This window comes from Lampetra planeri, chromosome 7 (assembly GCF_965212315.1).
Source record: "Lampetra planeri chromosome 7, kcLamPlan1.2.h2, whole genome shotgun sequence".
Classification (NCBI taxonomy): domain Eukaryota; kingdom Metazoa; phylum Chordata; class Hyperoartia; order Petromyzontiformes; family Petromyzontidae; genus Lampetra; species Lampetra planeri.
Window position 1 is genome coordinate 17,116,961 of NC_136113.1, and position 21,210 is coordinate 17,138,170.

The following is a 21,210-nucleotide window of genomic DNA, read 5'->3' on the forward strand; positions in this document are numbered from 1 at the left end:
CAGCCTAGAGTCCGTGTGTGCGTGCTGTGACGTGGGTCAGCCTGGTGGACTTTGGGAGCTGTTTGTATGTACGTATCTATGTTGAACTTCTTTCCCACGGTACGTAGCCAACTGTGCTAATCCGAGGTGCGGGGAAGGACAACAACATAAAGGCAAAAAGCATTTTGGTGCGAAGGTCGGTGGGGAGGCGGGTGGGTGTGTGGGCAGGCTGTCCAAACGGGGCACAGCGAGGTACGGCAGGGCGTGCCGTTGATACCCGGCGACGCGGTGGCAGTGGTGGCGTCGCTCCCACTGTGATCTCCCGCCATAAGGCCGGCGGCGTTTTGCCGTTTTGTGGTGCGCAGCGCCGAGGTGGCTTCAGCAGAGTCCTCGGTGCCGCGCACCGGACATGCGAATCCACGAGTCCAGGCAAGCAGCCTGGGGTTGTAGTGTCCGCGAGCGCGGGTGGATGTGTACATTTTATGTACATATTTTTTGAAAGGTTGTTTGTTGTCTTAGGATGGCTTAATCCGAGTTATTCTGAGCACACAGATTAAATTCTGTCATTGCGTGCGATTTGCACATAAACATGCTTTGCATAGCCATAAAGTCAGTTATTCGGGTCCTATTGTAAACAATTATGCACCTGCCACCCAGGCATAAATTATACAAGTCTGTGCAAACCAAACCTGCCCCTTCAAAAGACAGATTTTATCTTATTAATGAAAAATTTGCATTTTCTGCCAAAATTTCTCCACTGTGAAGGAGAAATGAAATCACTTATTTCCTTCTCCTCAAGATGGGAATGTAATTATAACTTAATGATTTACAATAAATTAATTGTCATTTGTAATACGGTACACAATAGATGATGGCATTCAAATTGTCACTTTTCCAATGGCCGCCCGAGAGCGTCTCTTCAGACACGCGGTGACGTGCGCAGAAATAGCCGTTGTGTGGTTTATTTAAAAGCTGTTGTAAATATTTATCCGCGGCACGCACGCGCACGATGCTCCCTGGGTGGGCCGTGGCGGAGCGGTCATGGGGGCACTCGGGGTCACGGGCGATGGAACATCCCCGAGCGAGTGTGATTTCCCAAAAGCTGCGCCGCCCTTAACGCTTTGCCTGCATGATCTGGCGCAACCCGTCTGGCGCTAGGCAACCGATTCCCGAAACTCGGCAGGGAATGCGTGTTGCCGTGACCCCCACTTGCGTCTCATCGCCGGCCTCCCCAACAACCATGCGACGACATTTTCTGCCGATTGACCGTTTTCAGATCTGGTGGTTGCTCGATGTCATATGGCTCTGCAACTGATGATGGCCGGGCGACTTCTACGCAACTCAAACATTCCAACTTTGGACGATGCCAGAGCTGCACGTTGCATAAGCTTGGACCGGCAGCAGTGAGGCTTTGTGGAGTTTGGCTGCGGCCACTTCACGAGTGTGGTGTGCCCTGCACGCTGCCTGCGATGCCAGTGTCCGATCACGATGCGTGTTGCGAATCATTAATGGAGCGACGCAATCCTCTTCCGCATCCTTGGGTTTTGCCCCGATCCTCGCTTTCACTTATGGATTAATACTTTCATATTATCCATTAGATAATGGGAGTTAATGTATTCACAATATTAACATAAATTGTTGATTCATCAAATTAAGTAGCTGTTGCTGCCCTGAATAATAACACTAATGGTAATGCTGGAAGCCTTTTGTGCTCGCGTCTCTAAGGGTTCAGAGTGATGCCCGACTGACCCCGCGTTTGAAGCTGTGGAGTGCCTTCCCAGTGTGCAGTGTGCGTCTGGCTAGTTTAGACCGGCTGTCCAAATCAGATTTGTGCCAGCAGGAGGGAGAGACGGAGAGGCTGGCTGCAGAACCGCTGAGGATTTGATTTGGGGGCGAGGGTGGGGGGAGGTGCGACGTGACTCGGGGTGAGAGTGGCGGAGTCCAGAGGAGAAGGGAGACACGGGGCGACAGGCCCTGCTTGGGGTGCTCTGTTGTGTCTTGGACACGGTGAAACAGCGTTAGGCTCCAGCAGCTGTTGCAGGTTTCAAATCCCGGGCCCTTTGCCTGGCCCCGCAAGACTTACTACGCGTGCGTGCGCACACCCCTCCCCATGCCTTGCACGCCAGCTCACTTGACACACGTACACGCACACACCCTGCCCGCCTGCACTCTCTCCCTAGCGTCGCCCCACGTTAGGCGCGTGAACTCGTGACCGTGACTCAAGAGTGATTCGTCATCATTTTGCATGAAATTGCCCCTCGCCCCCTCCCACCTACCCGCCTGCCCTCACGCCCACCGCCTGCTTGCGCTTCTCACTCAGTCTCTCTCCGTCATCCCCCAATGCTGCAATCCCAATGCAGCTACCTCCCAACACCCCAACCTCTATCACCGCAACCTCCATCACCGCAACCTCCATCACCGCAACCTCCATCACCGCAACCTCCCATACCTCAACCTCCACCACCGCAATCTCTAAAACCCGAACCTCCACCACCGCAACCTCTTATATCCAGCCTCCATCACTGCAACCTCTTACCATCTCGCCATCTAATACCACAACCTCCATCACCACAACTTCCATCACTGCAACCTATTAACATCTCACCATTTAATACCACAAACCTTCATCACTGCAACCTCCATCACCGCTACCTCTAATACCACAACCTCAATGACCAGAACCTCTTAACAGTGCAACCTCCATCACTCCAACCAACTCCACTTGGCAACATGGTCCAATGTGCCTGAATAAGCATTTGGCCACATTTGTCCAAGCTTCCATGATGACCCACATGGCGTTTCCAGCCAATTACAGAATGCTTCTGTTGCATGTGCATCGCAATACACTTCAAAAGGCGTTGGGACCAAGCTGCCTGTGGTAGACCGACGTCGATCAGTATTTACTCAGCATTGAGGCCGAGCAGTGTGGACAGCAATGTTGCCGTACACAACAATATTGTGGGAAAATTGCACTCTTTAGCTTTAGCAGCGGACCGTCGGTGCGGGGTGCGGCTTGAGACGATACGGCAAGGGGGGGGGGGGCTCGAACAAAAACCGACTGGTTGCGTGCGCCTGTGTGCGTGCGAGCGTTAAGCCCAGCAGGTCGCTCTCAAAAACAAATATTTTAACATAGTTTTCATCCGCTGAAAACTGTGCACGCGTTTTTTAGTCGGTGGGCGCATGCCTGGCTGCTAACCGCAAAAAAATTGCCGTACTCCGTTGGTGTTACTTTCCCTCTTGCGGTCGTATTTAAGTTTTACAGTGGGAAGGGGGAGCGGGGGCAGGGTGGTTAGCACATTTCACCGTTTAACCCCCCCCCCCTGGCCACAGCTAACATGGGTGCTGAGTGATATCTGAACCAGTCCAAGTGACGCCCCCACCCCCTCGTCAACTCCCGCTGACCAGCGCGGTGAAGTATGATCAAACAACCCCCATGACAGACGGGGTGTGAGGAGGCCTTCATCCAGCAGTGGATTGACAAAAGACCGTATGTTATTTTTTTCATGGTTACATTTACAAAAATGTGGGGTTTTGAAGAAGCCAGGTGTGTTTCACATTATGCATTGTCCAAAAACATTCGCCAATGCAAATGTCAACAGTTGCGAAGTGAAAGGACTCGCGACAGCAAACCAGCCGCACCACACAACTTGCGTCTTCTTCCATGTGGGCCAAGACGTCTCCAGGGCCTGAGATGACGCCCACTGCCTCCTGGGGTCTCGGTGCTGTGTACCGGCCCCGGCTTCCTGCCTCGTCACCACTGGGCCCTCCAGTAAAACGTGTAACCACAAAGCCGGTCTGAACCGCTCTTGGGTGACCGCTCATTAGAGGCCCTCTTATTTTACCGGCTGTTACTCAGCGACTTGGAGGGAGGGGGCAGGGGGGACGGTGGATCAGTTTATGGCAGGAGAGAAAGATGTGTGACACACTCACCTGTCGAGGAAATTTGTAATTTCCTCCGGCGAAGACTGTCATAGGTGCATCACACAAAATCATCATGAGGGTAATTGTGAAGAATATAAGTATTGGCATTGTGTTGTGAGGGGAAGAATCTATTGGAATGGCCCACGGAAATGGATATCACGGAACTCCTTCTGACATCTCGCCGAGTGTCCTCTGACCCACACAGTTGGGGGCAGCACTTGCCCATCCACGCGGCCGCGGAGAGTGATATTCTTAATGTTTAGAACTGGGATTCAGCCAAATGAAGTGCAGCACCAACGTGTAATGTGATGGTGGTGGATGTCTCCAAGGTCAGAGGACTGTGCTGTTACTTCTGACACCCTGAGTTCAAAACCAGGTAGTGGCTTGTGATTGAACTTGCTTCTCAAGTGCAGCGAGTTTATGGTTTTAAGCAAGGGCATAAACAACTCAAGTCTCATCTTAAAATATCTATTTTTTGCACAACCACATATATCACACGGAAGATCAGAAATTCCGCACACATTTTTAATTCCAAATAGTTTTTTCCCCCATCCCATTTGTTAAATGTGTGTTGATGTTCATATTTTTCGTAAAAATATAAATGCGTCTTCAGGTGAGAGACAGAAAGCTACTGATACAAGGTCTTGTATAGGCCTGAGATGGGAGTCCCCTCAGGGTAAGAGGGCGGGGCTAGAGATGGTCTCCCTGAAGCTGTGGAAGTGGCCATTGTATTGTGAGAGATTAGCATGTCAATGTTGCTTCGGTGGCAGATCGAGTAGGACATCCAGCCTGTCAATACAAAGACATCCAACCTAGTAATGCAACTCAGAGAGTCAGCTAACATCGGCAGGAAGGATGGAAACATCACGGCAGGTTAAGACTTTACCTGGTTAATCACTTCCTTCCAATGATTGCTCAATTTCTACCCATCTGCTCGGTTGAAGTTGTCTGTGTTTATATATCTGGATGGCTTCATGGACAAATCTTTGATTGCCAGTGGGTTTGCATAGTACCTTCGTCTTGGAAAAATCAATTTAATGTGAGCCCACAGCGTTCAAACAATGATCAGCCACGGCCGAGGTATTGGTCCTACCGTGTTTCAGATCCGCCTTGTGTTCACCAACACGGTCCGAGACATGTCGCTTAGTTTCCCCAATGTAACTACTGCTGCAGACACAGCTTAGTTTGTAGACGCCGGGGTATTGCATGTCAGGGATCACATCCTTCACAGATGGGATCAGATCACGAATTTTATGTACTGTGTTGAATCGAACCTGGATCTTGTGTTTGTTCATGATTTTGGAAATCTTTTTGGGAAATCCTGCTATGTATGGCAAGGTGATGTTTTTGATTGGATCCTCAGAGGGTTCTCTCCCCAAGGTTGGGGTGACAGCTTTGCGGATTGTGCGGTCCGAATATCCATTCATCTTGAGGGCTTGGTGTATGTGCTCCAGTTCACTGGCTAGGTGTTGCTGGTCAGAGATGCAACGGGCCCTATGGTGTAGGGTTTTGATGAGGGAATTCTTCTTGGCTGGATGGTGGTAGGAGTCAGGTTTTAGATAGGCATCCGTGTGGGTGGAATTGATGTGGTTGAGAAATTGGTTCACCTGAAGATTGCCTGTGTTGCGATCGAAACGTAGTGATCTATTTATTTTTCTATCTTCGTGGCTTTACCGAAAGACCCAAAGAGAATGGAACTAGTGTTTGACAAACATCCCAATCTACCTGCAAAGTATTAAATTGGGTTTGCAAATAGCAACATCACCCCCCAATATAGCGAAACTTGCCAGGACACTCCTGAAGAATAAAGAGTCCTGAGACTGCATGAGGCTTTCCTGGATAAGCAAGCATAACAATTATTGTAGAACGACGTACATTTTTGGTCCGTGTTGGTGGTTTGTAACGAACCACCAAAAATGTACGTAAAATGAATTTGGGTACACTTTTCCCCGACTGTGCTTAATGGGGGGCCACGTGGTGTTTTGTAGAGGGCACTTGGCAGTGATAGCAGGCAACCAAGCAGCGGTGGTTTCGGGCCACGTTCTGCCAGTAAAACTCAAAGTTCCAGCCACGGCGTCGTCTGCCTGCTCGGGCAGCCAAGGTGCAAAGCGCTCCTCTCCTGCCGGTGGCTCTGAACAGACGGGGAATATTTCACATTCCCATGGTGGGGGACCAGTGTATAAATGCGTATTTTAGCACTCCAAGAAAAATGTTGGCCCAAGTTGACCCTCTGACTGAACTTTTGACTCAAGATAGACATACAATAAGTCAATGATGTGAATGTGTATTTCCACATGGGTTAGTCAAATATTTTCCAATGAGATGCTGTAAAATAGTTTTCGCTTGCCTATTTCTGTACTCTTTATGTACTGTTCCCTAAGGTCATATGAATATTTTTTGGTTTCACATTAGGTTTTACATTGGTAACAGTTATTATGAGTCTTTATCAGTTGGTTAAATGAGTAATTAATGTGTGAACATGTGTACATATTTGTTAATGTGTGTGTTTGTGCATCTGTGTATACGGTATGTGTGAATACACTTGGCTGTCTGGGTTTGTAAACAAGTGGGTGATTGATACCCGGGTGAGGTCAAAGGATGTCTCCCTGCTGGTCAACCATGTTATGTATGCATGCTGATGAACTGGTAAACCTGGAACGTATCCCCAAGAGATCGGGCCTTGCCATCTGACACAACAAAACACTTACCTGAGTACCCAGTGTCCTCAACAAATCCAGATCCTTAACTCTCCATTGGAGTTTTGTGCGGTGGTTTTATGAGGTGGTGGTATTTGGGCAGTGTGCCGACGACCAGTTTCAGTTAGGCAGCAGAGGTCGCACTCTGAATCTTGTCACGCAGCATCTTTTCAGCGACTGTTTAATGCTCTTTGCAGGCTGCCCGGCCTGTTGCACTGCATACAGCTCTGGATCTTGTCACACCACTTGAGAAACATGGACTCGATTACAGGAACACCTGCACTGATTTCAAACCTCAAGCTGCCCTGTCTTATGATCCATCCTGGGTTTAGCCAAGATGGATTGTAAGTTGTCTTCTGATCACAGAAACTTGAAATATTTGGTCATAGCCCCCTTCAGTGAACTTTTCCGTCTTGCGAGGATGCGTTGGCTGGTTCATGTAGCCCGCATGCCAACTGACTGCACGATTAAGTAGCTTCTTTTTGGATGAATATAGGGAGCTAAATTGACATGTAACCGGATAGAGAAGAGAGAGGTTGATGCGGTTACAGGGGGGCTTGGCGCTGATTGGTTTATTGATCACTGGTACCAGCAGCATCAAAATCGGCACCTGTGGAAGGTGCCCGTGAAAAACACGACTGGGCATTTAAAGGTAGCCTCCCTCCAACAACAATAGGAGGCAATTTGAAACGTGCCTTCTGCTTCTAATTAATTAATCGGTACACACCCAGTAAAAATGTTCTTCCCGAGTCTGGTTTAGGATTGGTGCAGGTCCGATAATGCATGAAAGTTGACCGACACTGCCCTCGGACAGGCGGATGACCCTTGACCCTTTTCCGCCCGTGAATGAGCGCAGGTGCAGAGGCAGGTGCACCCGAACCTGACCGCCAACGACGACGCGCTGCGCTACATCGAGGAGCTCATCCTGCAGCTGCTGAGCATGCTGTGCGTGACGCAGCCGCGCAACGTGCAGGACGTCGAGGTGCGTACGTCCTCGCGCGTCCGAACTTGCAGGATTATCACAGGTTCACCGGCGGTCCTGGGAGTAGGAAGCAGCCACAGAGGGGGAGATGCTGAACACCAAACACAAAAAAGCAAACAACATTGAGGACTCCACAAATATGGTTTCCATAGGCAGACTTTGCAGTAGTGTGCGTTGGTGACTACTGTACCGATGAGTCCTAATGAGGATGAAACCAGTCCAAAGTTGTCTTATCACTGTGTCATTACAGGACCGGCACTTTGGCTGACAATTGATTACCTCCGTGTGTCGCACTCCTCAAACATCACCTGTCGCCCCCGCCACTTAGCGCTTTCCTTTCTGCGGTCTCACAGATGAGTGCAAGTCAAATAAAAATGCAAACACACCGACGTATTGCCCAACTCGCCGCAGCGAGAACCCTTTTTAAAACCAGAAGGCGCCCTTGCCCAGTTATTGTCTGCCGGCGCTTTCTCTCACTCGTACGTCCAAGGCTTGTTCTCCGACTTCCCTGCCCTTGGGTGCCGGCTCATTACTCTGACACGGGACATTAGGCAGCTAAAGACGCCCAGCTGCCTTCTGCCCCGTAAATGTCGTTACGCAAAAACTTTGCGTGCTTCTGTTGAATGGCACAACGCTTCGAATCCCGGCGCGTAACGGCAAACACACGAACAGCATGAACGTTCGAGGCAACGCACACGGCTTCGCATGCGTGCGACTTCAGCGCCCAGTACATGCGCGCTGGTGGCGACGGTGACGGCGGTGTTTGCCTTCGTGCCTGCGTGTGCATGACTATGTGTGTGAGTGACTGTGCGTGCTTGTCTGACTGTGCGTGAGTGACTTTGTGCATGTGTGAGTGACAATAACTATGACTGTGCATGTGTGACTGCGTATGTGACTATGTACGTGAGTGACTGTGTGTGTGACTATGTGCGTGCTGCGTTGTCACATTGTGCGCTTCCAGGAGCGTGTCCAGAAGACCTTCCCACACCCGATTGAGACGTGGGCCATCGGGGACGCCCAGTCGGCCATCGAGAAGAGGAAGCGGAGGAGCCCCCTCCTGCTCCCCGTCGACAAGATACACCCGCTCCTCAAGGTGGCCCCCGTGTCCCAGCCCAGCTCGGTCCCCTCGATCTCTCGGTGTCGGCGCGTCCCCTCTCTCCCCGTCTAGTCCGTTCGCTGCCTCTCCCTCCCACCCCTCGCTCCGTCTTTTAATCTCACTCGCTCGGTCTCGACGTCTCGCTCAAATTACCCTGTCTCACTCTTCCCCTTTATTCGTTCTTATTCCCCTTTGATCCTTTGGTGAATGTAACATCGCTAGTGGATGCGAGGATCGTGTGATCCTATTACACGCGACATACACATGTTGAAAAAGTAATTGATTCTTACACGCGTCATTCAATTACTGTACCCTAAATGTACGAGTTGGTTTTAATAGATTCCTTGGTGCATTATTGAATCCCTCATCGTCGTCCCCTTCCGTGAGGAGTTGATATCTGAAGGGCCGGTTTCTGCCACCTCTCTTCTGACCCCTTGGCCTTTGACCCCCGCCGCCGGTGGTGCACAGGAGGTGTTGGGCTACCGGATTGACCACCAGGTGTCCACCTACATCGTGGCCGTGCTCGAGTACATCTCGGCCGACATCCTCAAGCTGGCCGGCAACTACGTGCGCAACATCCGCCACTTCGAGATCACCCAGCAGGACATCAAGGTGGCCATGTGCGCCGACAAGGTACCTGCAAATGCGCCGCTAGTGGCTGTGGAGCGACGGTGGCGCACGCACAGTTGGCTACGTATGGTGCGAAAGAAGTTCAACATACATCAAACAACGTCGCCATCAAAACTCGCATGCACACGACTCTGCATGTAGAGATTCAGATGAATTTTTACGATAAGGGGTCACGATAAAATTCCGGAATGTACGAGTCATTCTTTTCATTATCTGGTGCATATAGCATGGAATCACTAACAGTGTTATTCATATCGACGATCACTACTGGCCGAGTGACTGAGCCACACCGTCTGTCCCGCTGTGTTCCCCCCACCGCCCCCCGACCCAGGTGCTGATGGACATGTTCCAGCAGGACGACGACGCCGACCTGTCCAGCGTGCTCTCGGGCGACGAGGAGCCGAGCGCGGCGTGCGAGCAGACGTACGACGATCTGGTGAAGGCGCTCATCGCCGAGGAGCGGCAGTATCTGCGCGAGCTCAACCTCATCCTGCGCGTCTTCCGCGAGCCGCTCGCGTCATCGCCGGGCCTCTTCTCCTCTCACGTGCGTGAGCGTGCGCGCGTGCACGCCCACGTGCTATGTGTGCTTAGCCCCGGTACAGGCTCTGTGGTGACGTCACCGTAACTTAGTGGCAAATGGCGGCTGTTGTTGTTGGTGTGCGTGTGTGCGTGCGTGCCCTGGTATTCGCGTGTTTGTTCGTCTGTGTCCATTCGTGTGTCTAGGTGCGAATTTCGGCACAGTGGGGAGTGCAGGTGGTGTATCTCGGTCAACCCATAATGCATTAGTCGTCCTGTTACTTCCTGCTAGCGAGCTGTCCACACTTCATATGGCAAATGGCAGCTGTTTTATGTATATGTACGTGCATGCTTGTGCGTATGGGGGGCAGCCAGGTGTACAATTGATCAGACCACCCCTTTGTGTGCTATATCAACGTTTCTGTGTGCTTGTGAACAGCACTTGCCCCAGCAGGCAGTGTAGACTACACATGGAATATTTGTTGTCCTTGTGCGCACTGGTGTGCACACATGTGTGTCTGCCCACAAACCACAAGGCGGAGAGTGGTTCATTGCGAACGTGTGCCATCTAAAACACAGTTGCAAACCTATCCCTCAGGGCTGGTATAAGCCAATATGTAACATAAATTTACATACGGCTTTTTAATCTTTGTGATTCAAACTCCACGCCTGAAGCAGTGCTGGCCTAATGCTCTCACCCAGTTGAAGCATCAGCTTCCCAAGCCACACGGCCACCTCTTGATCGATCACCAGTGTGTTCAGGCGCCGGGTCAGGCTTGCGCTTTACTGGCCATGCGGTGCCACAAGATGTCGTCGCTTCACCGTGCTGTGTCGCACCGTGCCACAGGACTTGGACATGGTGTTCAGCCGCATCCTGGACGTGCACGAGCTGACCGTGAAGCTGCTGGGCCTCATGGAGGACACGGTCGAGATGACAGATGAGAGCAGCCCTCACCCGCTCGTGGGCAGCTGCTTCGAGGACATGGCTGAGGTGACAACGCTGGCTCACTCACCTGCTCACTCGCTTGCCTGCTCGCTCACCTACTCGCACACCTGCTCACCTACTCGCACACCTACTCACCTACTCGCTCACCGACCACCTGCTCACTCGCTCACCTTACTGTACTACTCACCTCCTCAGTTGCTCACTCACTCTCTTTCTCACCTGCCCACTCTCAATTGCTCACCTGCCCACTCGCTCACTTGCTGAGCTGCTCACCCATTCACCCATGCACACTCACCTGTGAACAATAACAATCAATGTTCCACCACTGCAACTTCTGTGCTAGCCTTGTTACATTCCAGGGGCCCTCGTTTAGCAATGAAAGTTTATTGATGGGGTGGGCGGGGGGGGTGAAGGGACATGACCTGCATTTGCTGGAGTGCTGAACGCTGGCTGATAGAAGGTTACAAAACAAATGCAGCTGTAATTGCTGCAGTGGTGATGACTCCCTGACAGGATACCTTGGCATTGTGGTCATACCGTAGAAGACTCGCAGAAAGGTCACAGGCAAAAAAACCTCAGGATTGTGGGTGGAGGGTTGAAAGCTTGTTGATCGGGGGTCATAGAAAACATGCGTTGAGTTGGGAGAGCTTTTTCTGGGTTGAGACAAAAAAACTAGCCGCAATGCAGTGTAGTAAGAAATGTTTGAATTGACGACGCTAATATATATTTTGTATCTCCACCCTCTCCTCCATGACTAGGAGCAAGCGTTTGACCCCTACGAGATCTACACGCAGGAGATCCTGCGCTCTGGCTACCACGACCACTTCCTCGGCCTCATGTCCAAGCCTGGGGCCGCAAACTACCTCCGCGTGCGTCCCGATCCCACGGCCCCACACACACACACACCCTGCCTCACCACCCACTTCCCTACACACACCCACTCTTGTGTGATCGCTTCAGAATTCATCACACTTTCTATGCAGCTTCATCTCTTTTGACGGCTGATTCTGTGCGTGTCTGCATGCGTACGTTTGTGCGTGTACATGGGTGTGTGTGGGTGTGTGGGTGTGTGCGTGTACGTGGGTGTGTACGTTGGTGGCGTTTACACGTGTGTCTGTGTGTGTACGTGGGTGTTTGTACACGCGTGTGTGTGTGTTACATGGGTGTGTGGGTGGGGAGCGATCGTGTAGCGGTTAGCGCGCTACACTACGAACCCAGGAACCCGAGTTTGATTCCCGCTCACGACCAACACCATTGACAATTCTCTGGCACGGTGTGTAGTAAACATCGCCACTGGGGAGACAAAAGCTGTCGGGCGTAGTACTGGCACCCCCTCGCGTGCCTTTCTGGCCTTCATAGCTGCTCGATAACAGCACTTGTCCCAACAATCTGTGATGGCTATATGGGGCATTCTTTGTGTGTGTGTGTGCTGGTGGTTTTGTGCATCCCTTAGTCGATTGGTGAGGGCTTCAAGGAGGCAGTGCAGTACATGCTCCCGCGCCTGCTGCTGCGCCCGATCTACCACTGCCTGCACTACTTTGAGCTGCTCAAGGTGGGGGCGGCTGCCATTGGTCACCTGACCTCGCGCCCTTGCACACTTGCTGACGTACACTCACGTTAACACTCTCGCTTCAGCACCCTCACTCTTACACACTCGAACTCTCATCCACATTCACTCTTACACACTCACTCACCCACACGCTGACCCACTTACTAAATCATTCACCCCCTCAACTCAATAAATCCTTCACTCAATGACTCACCCACGCACTAATTCACTCATTCATCTCACTCAATTGCTGACACACTCACTTACTCATACTCGTGCTGTCCCCCACAAACAACAGTTTGCTAACGCGACAATCATTCATCCATCGTGTCATCTCTCTGCCTCTCTCCCCGCGTCTTTCTCGTCAACGCTCCCACTTTCGCCATCCCTCGCCCGCCCCCCTTCTCTCTCTGCGTCACCATGCGCAGCAACTGGAGGAGAAGAGCGAGGAGGAGGAGGACCGCGAGTGCCTGAAACAGGCCATCACGGCACTGCTCAACCTGCAGAGCAGCATCGAGCGCACGTGCGCGCGACACCTGCCCAAGCGCCGTCTCAGGTGAGCTGCCTGCTCTCTCTCTGTCTCTCCGCACGCGCTCTGCGACTTGGGGGTGGCGTGACTCGTACTTCCCCCCCCCACCTGCTGGTCAGTGCAGTGTTGGTGAAGGGGAGTGCTCGGTCATGAGCGGTATCTGAGCCTGAACCTCGTTCTTTTGTAACTCGGCTCAAATGACCGTCTGGCACAACACTGGGGAGACAAAAGTGGCTGAGCATCCACGGTGCACACTACTACACCACCCCCTCCTAGTCAGGCTGGCCTCAACAGGCGTTCACTGAAAGCGCTTGCCTCCACAATCTGTGAGTCTAATCGGGCGATTTCTGCCTTTTTGTTGTACGCGTGCACACGTGTCGTCGTGCCACTGTGTGCGCCCGTGACGGTGCGTGCGTCCACTGCTCCCCCCCCCCCCCTTCGCGCCCACCTGCCCCGTTCCCATGACGCCGCGGGCACCAGCGAGCCGGCGCACCGCTTCTACATGAGCCCCATGCGCAGCAAGCACCTGGCCCTGCGGCGCATGCACGAGATCCAGAAGAGCATCGATGGTTGGGAGGGCCGCGACATCAGCCAGTGCTGCAGCCAGCTGCTCACAGAGGGGCCCCTCGCGCGTGCCGGCGCCAAGCACGAGCGCTACGTCTTCCTGTTTGACGGGCTGCTCGTGAGCTGCAAGCCACTCGGCCACCACGGCCCGCCGCGCCTGCCGGGCTCCAGCAGCAGCTCCGAGTACCGACTCAAGGTGGGCGATTGCGGCGGTGGCGAGGGGGGGAAATGAGAGGGTGGGGAAAGGAGCAACGCGAAGGCGCTCGTGGTGGAGTTTGTTTGGATGCTGGCGTGCAGTTGTGCGCGTAGCTACGGTGGCATCATCTTCACTTAGTGGAGATCGATGGCTGCTGTTGTTTTTGTTGGTTTATTATATTTATCGAGGTTAGGCTTGTGTGGGGTCCCTTCAGTGATGTCCTTTGGCAGGCGAGAATAAATTGGCTGAGTTGACTGGGTCGGTTGCAGCATGCACGTAGAGGTCTTGCTTGGCTGGGCTGACAGGATGTGGGCTAGAGAACATTGGGACCTGGAGTTGAGCGCACTGGCCACAACAAAGAACGCAATTCCACGTAGCTCAGGTCCGAGCGATGGAACCACTGGCACCACTGAAACCCTGGGCTCGACTCCAGGTTCCAGCCAACTGTGAGTAACAGATTCAGCCTGGGCACCAATGACTGCACAAAAAATAAAACCTTCCAACTATTTTTTCACTCGGATAAAATCCAGTTCTGAAAATGTAAAATATTGCTTTGACTGCTGTGCATTGAAAAGTTTTTCTGTATCAGGGCATTTGGGGGAAAAAGTGCAGCACCCGCTGATTCTACGTTTAGTTACCGCTTTGCTAGCATTCCGAATACTTCATCTCACGTCATGATACCAGTGTGCGCACAGTCGGCATAAAAAAATTGCCGTAGTTCTCACTGGGAGTGACCTAAAACCTGCCTCGGACGATCCGCTGTTGCCCGCCGCGCAGGAGAAGCTGCAGGTGCGCAAGGCGCGCATCACGGACAAGGACGACTCCTCCGACTACCGCCACGCCTTCGAGATCACGTGCCGCGACTCGGACGGCGCCTCGGGCCTGGCGGGACTTCCTCCCGGCGGCCCCGGCGTGGCGGCCGGCCTGGCCTCGGGCGGCGTTCTCTCTTCCGCCGGCAGCCTCCTGCCGGGCCTGCCGGGCGGCGGGAGCGGCGGCGTGGGCGGAGGGCCCGGCGGGGGCGGGGGGCTCGGCGGCGGCGGCGGCGTCTGCATGGTGAGCGGCGGCGTGATGATGATGGGCGGCGGCGGCGGGATGGGCGGCGCCGGGATGATCGTCATCGGGGGCAACGGCGGCTACGGCTACGGCGGCTCGGGTGGCGGAGGAGGCGGCGGTGGCGGCACGTCCATCGTGTTCTGCGCGCGGACGGCCGACGACAAGGATGCGTGGATGGCGGCGCTGATCGCGCTGCAGTACCGCAGCACCCTGGAGCGCATGCTCGACGCCGCGCTGGCGCAGGAGGAGAAGGAGCGGCCGCTGCGGCTGCCGGCGCCCAGCGACTACCGCTTCGCCCTGGAGGACTCGGACGAGAACATCGTGTTCGAGGAGAGCGTGCAGGCCAAGTCGGGCATCCCCATCATCCGCGGAGGCACCGTGCTCAAGCTCATTGAGAGGCTCACGTACCACATGTACGCAGGTACGGCCCCGGAGACGGCGGCAGGCTCGCCCTGCGATCCAGCAGTCGAGGAGGGGTGGCGTTGGTGAATCGCGTGGGCATTGTAGTTCCTTCTTTGTCCTTTCGTCACGGCAATATTCTTCTTGCGTGTAGATCGCTGGCAGTCCCGCGGTTCCACCGCTGCTTGCAGGCGAGCGTTGGTAGCTCGCGAGCATTTTCCAAAAGGAAAAACCCGCTGGGTTGAGAGGTAGCCAGGAGATGGCAGTACAAGTCTTTGAGTGTTATCCCCCTGCCACTCTGGTTTCATCCCACACGCAAAATACTACCTTAATGTATGTTGAACTTATTTCTCTGGCAAAAGATCCCAATGCAGACTCGTCCTGAAAGAGTCTTGAGACTCTGACTCTTTTCTGCGTAATTCAATTTAATCACCAATGTTATAATCACAATCTTCAAAGCAAAGGCCCTTGGCGTATAATATAAAATGGCCAGGAATGGACACAGCTAGAGTAAGATCGTGGCGTAAGAGTCTTTACGTTTCTTGAATTGACTCCGGTTATAACCACAGCTTGCAGTCTTGTTGTGAGTTTCTGCCTTCAATCGCTTGTCACTTTCCAATTCGCGTTGCTGTCTGAAGCCACGTTTACTCCTCGACGGTTTCCCAACGGTCATCGATCGCCAGGATGTGGGAATCCTGGCGATGAGCTGGTGTTGGTCATCCCTGACAGCGAGCAGGTGCCTGAGGGCGACCATGCCAGTGCTTCATGCGGCCGGATCATCATCGCCTGTCTGTTTTTTTCCCCGCACAGATCCCAACTTTGTGCGAACCTTCCTGACCACGTACCGCTCGTTCTGCAAACCCCAGGAGCTGCTGGATCTGCTCATCGAACGGTGAGGAGGCTGCACGGTGGTGTCGTGGAGAGTTGCGTTCTGGCGAGGGCTAGGTATTTGCTTTCGTTCGGTCTCTGTTGCTCGTCCGTGATCGTGAACACCACGCTCCCTCCAACAGCAACCGCACGATCCCATGTGCCAAGCATGTGTTGGTGTTTGAGCGTTACTCTAGCAACAGTTAAAGATGGTAGACCAACACTATCATGTTCGGTTTAAGTGTTTCTGTCATTAAATATCCACAGTTCCTTATATTATTCGTAAATGTAGCGTTATGGTGAACACATTATTTTGTGTAATAGTCTGAATTGAATGTGATTGGATAATTTGTGCACCAGTGAATTTTCCTAACTAACCAGTTGTCTGTAGTTAACATTCATACACGTGTGATTGGTGAGCATCACTCCTACCAAACAGGAGTCGCTCGCCGCAGAGTGAGGTTTAACGCGTTCCTTACAATTGGCGGATGCCGAGAATCGTATCGGCTATGAACTCAAGCTGTTGTCCTCTGCAAGCCCGTGATGTTTAGCACTTGCGATCGATGGGTTGTTGAGGAGAGCCCTGTGAATGAATCGATGAGTTGACGACGGGCGGGCGTGGGTGGCGTCGTCATCTCATGAAAAGTCGCCCGTCATTACCCGTCGTCGTCATTATCCGTCATCGTCATCGCCTGTCGTCTCCGCAGGTTCAAGATCCCCGACCCAAAGCCGTCGGACGCCGACCGCCTGGCGCTGGAGCAGGGAGAGCAGCCGATGAGCGCCGAGCTGAAGCGCTTCCGCAAGGAGTACGTGCAGCCCGTGCAGCTCAGGTGAGTCCGCCCCGAGTGTCCGCGTGCTCGTCGATGCTCCGCTGGTGGTGGTCACCGATGAGGCCGATGTGAGTTCTGTGTGGCCCTTAGGGGCCTTAGGAATTGTGGGAGTTCTCTTTGTAGCTGAGGGACTGGAGGAGTCTTCTAAGTCCTCGTACGGCACTCGGAGCGTGACACTGAGGGGTTTAGCCGGAGCCGTGGTGCCTGCCACTGGTTTGGTACTTGGGAGACGAGGATTGGGGGATGATACAGTTTTGTGAAACTCCCAAACCGGCTGGGCTGTAAAGAAGCCAGGAGATCACATCACAACAAATTGATTCTTCAATCCATCTCATATACCTGGGTATTTTCCAGGTTCTCTGGTCTCCTCACATGTGCCAAACATTTATAACTAAAAAAACAATGCAATCCTGGATTTTCTTGAAAAATGCTTGAGACTTGAAATCTTCAAAAAGTCTTGATGATTTCTTGGAAAAATAATAAATAACAGGCATCTTCAAGTTGTGGAGATTTTCTTAATGCTCTCAGGGCATTAATGGTCCTGGGGTTTTGTGTTTAAGCCTCTGCAAGTTTCGTTCTGGGACAAATCAGAATGTTGGGTTTTATCTTAAAGCCTGTGGGTTCTCGAATGCCATCTGAGCTGCACGAGTTCTGCTGGCTGCCCATATTTATCGGTCGCTAGAACGTGGAGTCGTCGAAAACCCATCAATCGTTGGGTGTGCCGCCCTGCGGGCAACGGCACAGGCCGTGGTCGGTAACCGCCGTCGCGATCCGCCGTGTCGCCGAGCAGGGTGCTGAACGTGTGCCGCCACTGGGTGGAGCACCACTTCTACGACTTTGAGCGCGACCCGCAGCTGCTCAGCACCCTGGAGGACTTCATCCGGGAGGTCCGGGGTGAGTGGCGCCCGCAGCGCGTTTGTGCGTGCTTAGTGGGGGCGTGGCGGGGGGTGGGAGGCGAGGTCACAGGGTCGTCAGGTCAAATGGGAGTGAGGTCACGGGCGAGTGATGTCACGCGAGAATGAGGTCGTGTGTGTCACACAGGAGTGTGGTTATTCATAAGTCAGACGGTGACATCATGACTTGACTCTATCACGTAGCTTTACTACTTTTAGTAGAAATAAAGCGAATTCTATTTAATAATTGAGCCGATGGCTTCTGCAGCATAAGGCACGTGGAGCATTCCCACTGAATCATCGTGTCCATGTATATCAAGGCTCCTGACGTCATCTTGTCGTGCCTGACGTCATCTCGTCGTGCGGCTCGGAAAGTGACATTATTGCTAATCAAATATTTCCAAGAAAAAATGCTTGTTTGGAAGTCTTTACAGAATCCATGCGTAGGCAAGATTTGTCATCCTCATCTGGGAATCGCATCGTTCTTTAAGTGGCGGCGGCGGTCGCGACAGGGGTGCTGTTAAGAGCCCGTGCCTCCGCCCCCTCCCAGGCAAGGCGATGCGCAAGTGGGTGGAGTCCATCACCAAGATCATCCAGCGCAAGACGCAGGCGCAGACGCAGCCCAACGGGCCGAGCCACAGCCTCACGTTCGAGAGCTCCCCGCCACCCGTCGAGTGGCACATCAGCCGGCCCAACCAGGCGGACAGCTTCGACGTGCTCACGCTGCACCCCATCGAGATCGCGCGCCAGCTCACGCTCATCGAGTCCGAGCTCTACAGGTGAGCGGCGCCAGCAGCGCTGGTGCCCGTCGTGATCGCGACGGGGGTAGCGCGGCGCCAGCGGCGCCAGGAATGCCCTTCCTCGTGGCGCGCGTGCGAGGCGGCGGAGGCGCCGTTGCTATCGAGGGTGCTGGCGGTGCAACCGCACCGTGGCTTTTTCACGTAAATAAGTCACTTATTATTTCCCTTGTACACCCTGATCAATAGTATACTACGTGTGTGTGCGCTCCACGCAGGGCGGTGCAGCCTTCTGAGCTCGTGGGCAGTGTGTGGACCAAGGAGGACAAGGAGATCAACTCCCCGAACCTACTGCGCATGATCCGCCACACCACCAACCTCACGCTGTGGTTCGAGAAGTGAGTGAACTCCGCCCATACCGTGCGGGAAAGCCTTGACCCACGAGCTTTTATCTTTAACCCTCCACCTTGTGGATTTTGGCGTTAATGTCAACACGACTCGTAGCAGTGTGGTGGCGCTTGTCTGCGATGCGGTGCTTTAGAGGCAAGGGAAATGTTGACGAATCGCGAATGTTGGTGAAATTCCCAAATTTCACTGAGCTGTAGGGAGGCCAGAAGGAGATGGCAGGACAGCAAATAAATCATCGAGTCTGTCTCTGCAGACATTTGAATGTTATCCACTTGTTTGTGTGGGTTGTCTCCCAAGTCCTCAGGTTTCTTCCATAGGCAAAACACTATAGAAATGTATCAATTAAGTTTTCAGACTGAGTGAGGCTTTCCTGGATAGATGACGTAACTTCATAATATTAATAGCAACCATTGCTTATGGCCAGATCACCTAGAAATTTGACTAATCTCTTCGGATCTTGGAAACTAAGCAAGGTTGAGCTTGGACAGTGCTTGGATGGGTGACCACTGTGATAAACGGTTGTGGACCTACGTTATAGGCAGCAGTAGGCAGTGTAGCAAAATCCACTGTACTGTGCTTTTAAACTCCCAAATCTTTGCTCTGTTTTCACCAACCCTTCACCACCAGTATGGTGAGCTTTGGTCAAATAACCTCAATAAGCCCGCACGGCGTGGGGAAGCCCTCATCCAGGAGTGGATTGACAAAGGGCTGTACACGTACAATATGACTACCCAATATTTGTATACCATTATTTTGTACCAATCCTTCTGCTCGCCGTAGACTTTGTCTCCAAGTCTCGGGGCCGTCTCCTCTTTCCGCTCTGTTGTCGTGTTGTGTCCGTCATCTCCTCTTATGCCACCCCACACTGCTCACATCCCTTGTCCGCTTGCGCGCTTCTGTCCGGGGCGTCGTTGCACGCAGGTGCCTCGTGGAGGCGGAGAACTTCGAGGAGCGCGTGGCGGTGATGACGCGCATCATCGAGGTGGCGCAGGTCTTCCAGGAGCTCAACAACTTCAACGGGGTCCTGGAGGTGGTGAGCGCCATGAGCTCGGCGCCAGTCTACCGCCTGCACCACACGCTCGAGGTGACGCCCGCGTGCCCGCGTCTGTGTCGTCGGTTGGGTACGCACGTCGAGATTTCCTGCCCCCAGTGACTGCTGTCAACCCCTTGCCCATGCCCCAGTGTGCTTGTATGTGATCACGTCACAATACTTGATGTTGTTGTTGTGAGACTTATCAGTTTAACGGTCTCGGAACTTGTCTCAGACCTCCGCTAGGCCAGTGATCCTTAAATGAGCGATTTGGGTCCGATATTTGGATATAAAGGTGGCTGGCCATGTGTGGTGCTGGCTCTGCAATTTTACTTGTGCTATACTGGCCTTAAAAAAGGGGCTCACGAACAACATTTTCTTGGACCGTTTTTCGAGGCTTTTAAGGGCAAGCGCGCGTGTGCGTGCATTCTGTACGTTGATACAAGGCAACTTTGATCGTTGCATCAGCATTCCCTTGAGCGCTCTATTCAGGTTTGATTGACGAGTGTGTGTACGCGCGTCTGCTGCACTGTCTTGTGCGTGCTCGCTCACTCGTCCGCCCGCTCGGGCTTTGTTCGTTCTCAGAAAGTAGCGGAGAGCAAGAGGAAAGCGCTGGAGGAGGCGTCGGAGCTCATGGAAGATCACTACAAGAAGTATCAGCTCAAGTTGCGCTCCATCAACCCGCCCTGCGTGCCGTTCTTCGGTACGACCCCGACCTGAGACCGCCTCTGACCCCCGCAACGCGCTCCCCCGCCTTCGTCTTAGTCCCGTCTCTGTGACGATGACCTGTGGGCAGTGCCCATCGTGATTGGTGGCCGTCAGCCAGTGGTGGACATTTCATATTATTGTGGCCGCGACCAGTCGCTATCTCTAGGATGGACACTGTTAACTTACAACATTGGGGTATCTATTTTAGTGACCCTTTAGGCGTGATGAGCTGAGTCGACTTAATTATGGAGCACGATCACTTCCTGAAGTGGTTGGCGTGATTTTCGTTTTGTAACAATCCCACGCAGGAATCTACCTTACGAACATTCTCAAGACGGAGGAGGGAAACCCGGACTTCCTGAAGCGGCACGGCAAGGAGCTCATCAACTTCAGCAAACGGCGCAAGGTGGCGGAGATCACGGGCGAGATCCAACAGTACCAGAACCAGCCGTATTGCCTGCGCACCGAGCCCGACATACGGGTGAGTGGCTCGTGCGCACACACACACGCGCATACACTCTGGCTCAATCACATACACACCTGCTCACACAATCACAAAGATCCCTCCAGTATAGCCTCTTACAGACTGTTGGGGCAAGTGCTATTAGCAAGCACCGACAAAGGCCAGAACGGTACTACACGAAGCGGGGGGGGGGGGGGGTAGGGTAGGTTGGCCAGTGT

The 21,210-nt window shown here is 53.1% G+C and overlaps 1 protein-coding gene across 1 annotated transcript in view; it reads left to right on the forward strand.

Annotated features, from left to right (window-relative positions):
* SOS1 (SOS Ras/Rac guanine nucleotide exchange factor 1) overlaps nucleotides 1-21,210 on the forward strand; it is a 38,803-nt gene that overhangs the window by 11,242 nt on the left and 6,351 nt on the right. The window contains 18 exon segments of the mRNA XM_078596597.1: nucleotides 7,453-7,578; nucleotides 8,540-8,671; nucleotides 9,143-9,307; nucleotides 9,636-9,848; nucleotides 10,668-10,811; nucleotides 11,525-11,635; nucleotides 12,220-12,318; nucleotides 12,744-12,871; nucleotides 13,325-13,604; nucleotides 14,382-15,078; nucleotides 15,867-15,948; nucleotides 16,631-16,753; nucleotides 17,544-17,647; nucleotides 18,197-18,425; nucleotides 18,662-18,781; nucleotides 19,713-19,875; nucleotides 20,407-20,524; nucleotides 20,838-21,010. Coding sequence (XP_078452723.1) covers nucleotides 7,453-7,578; nucleotides 8,540-8,671; nucleotides 9,143-9,307; nucleotides 9,636-9,848; nucleotides 10,668-10,811; nucleotides 11,525-11,635; nucleotides 12,220-12,318; nucleotides 12,744-12,871; nucleotides 13,325-13,604; nucleotides 14,382-15,078; nucleotides 15,867-15,948; nucleotides 16,631-16,753; nucleotides 17,544-17,647; nucleotides 18,197-18,425; nucleotides 18,662-18,781; nucleotides 19,713-19,875; nucleotides 20,407-20,524; nucleotides 20,838-21,010 — 3,207 coding nt within the window.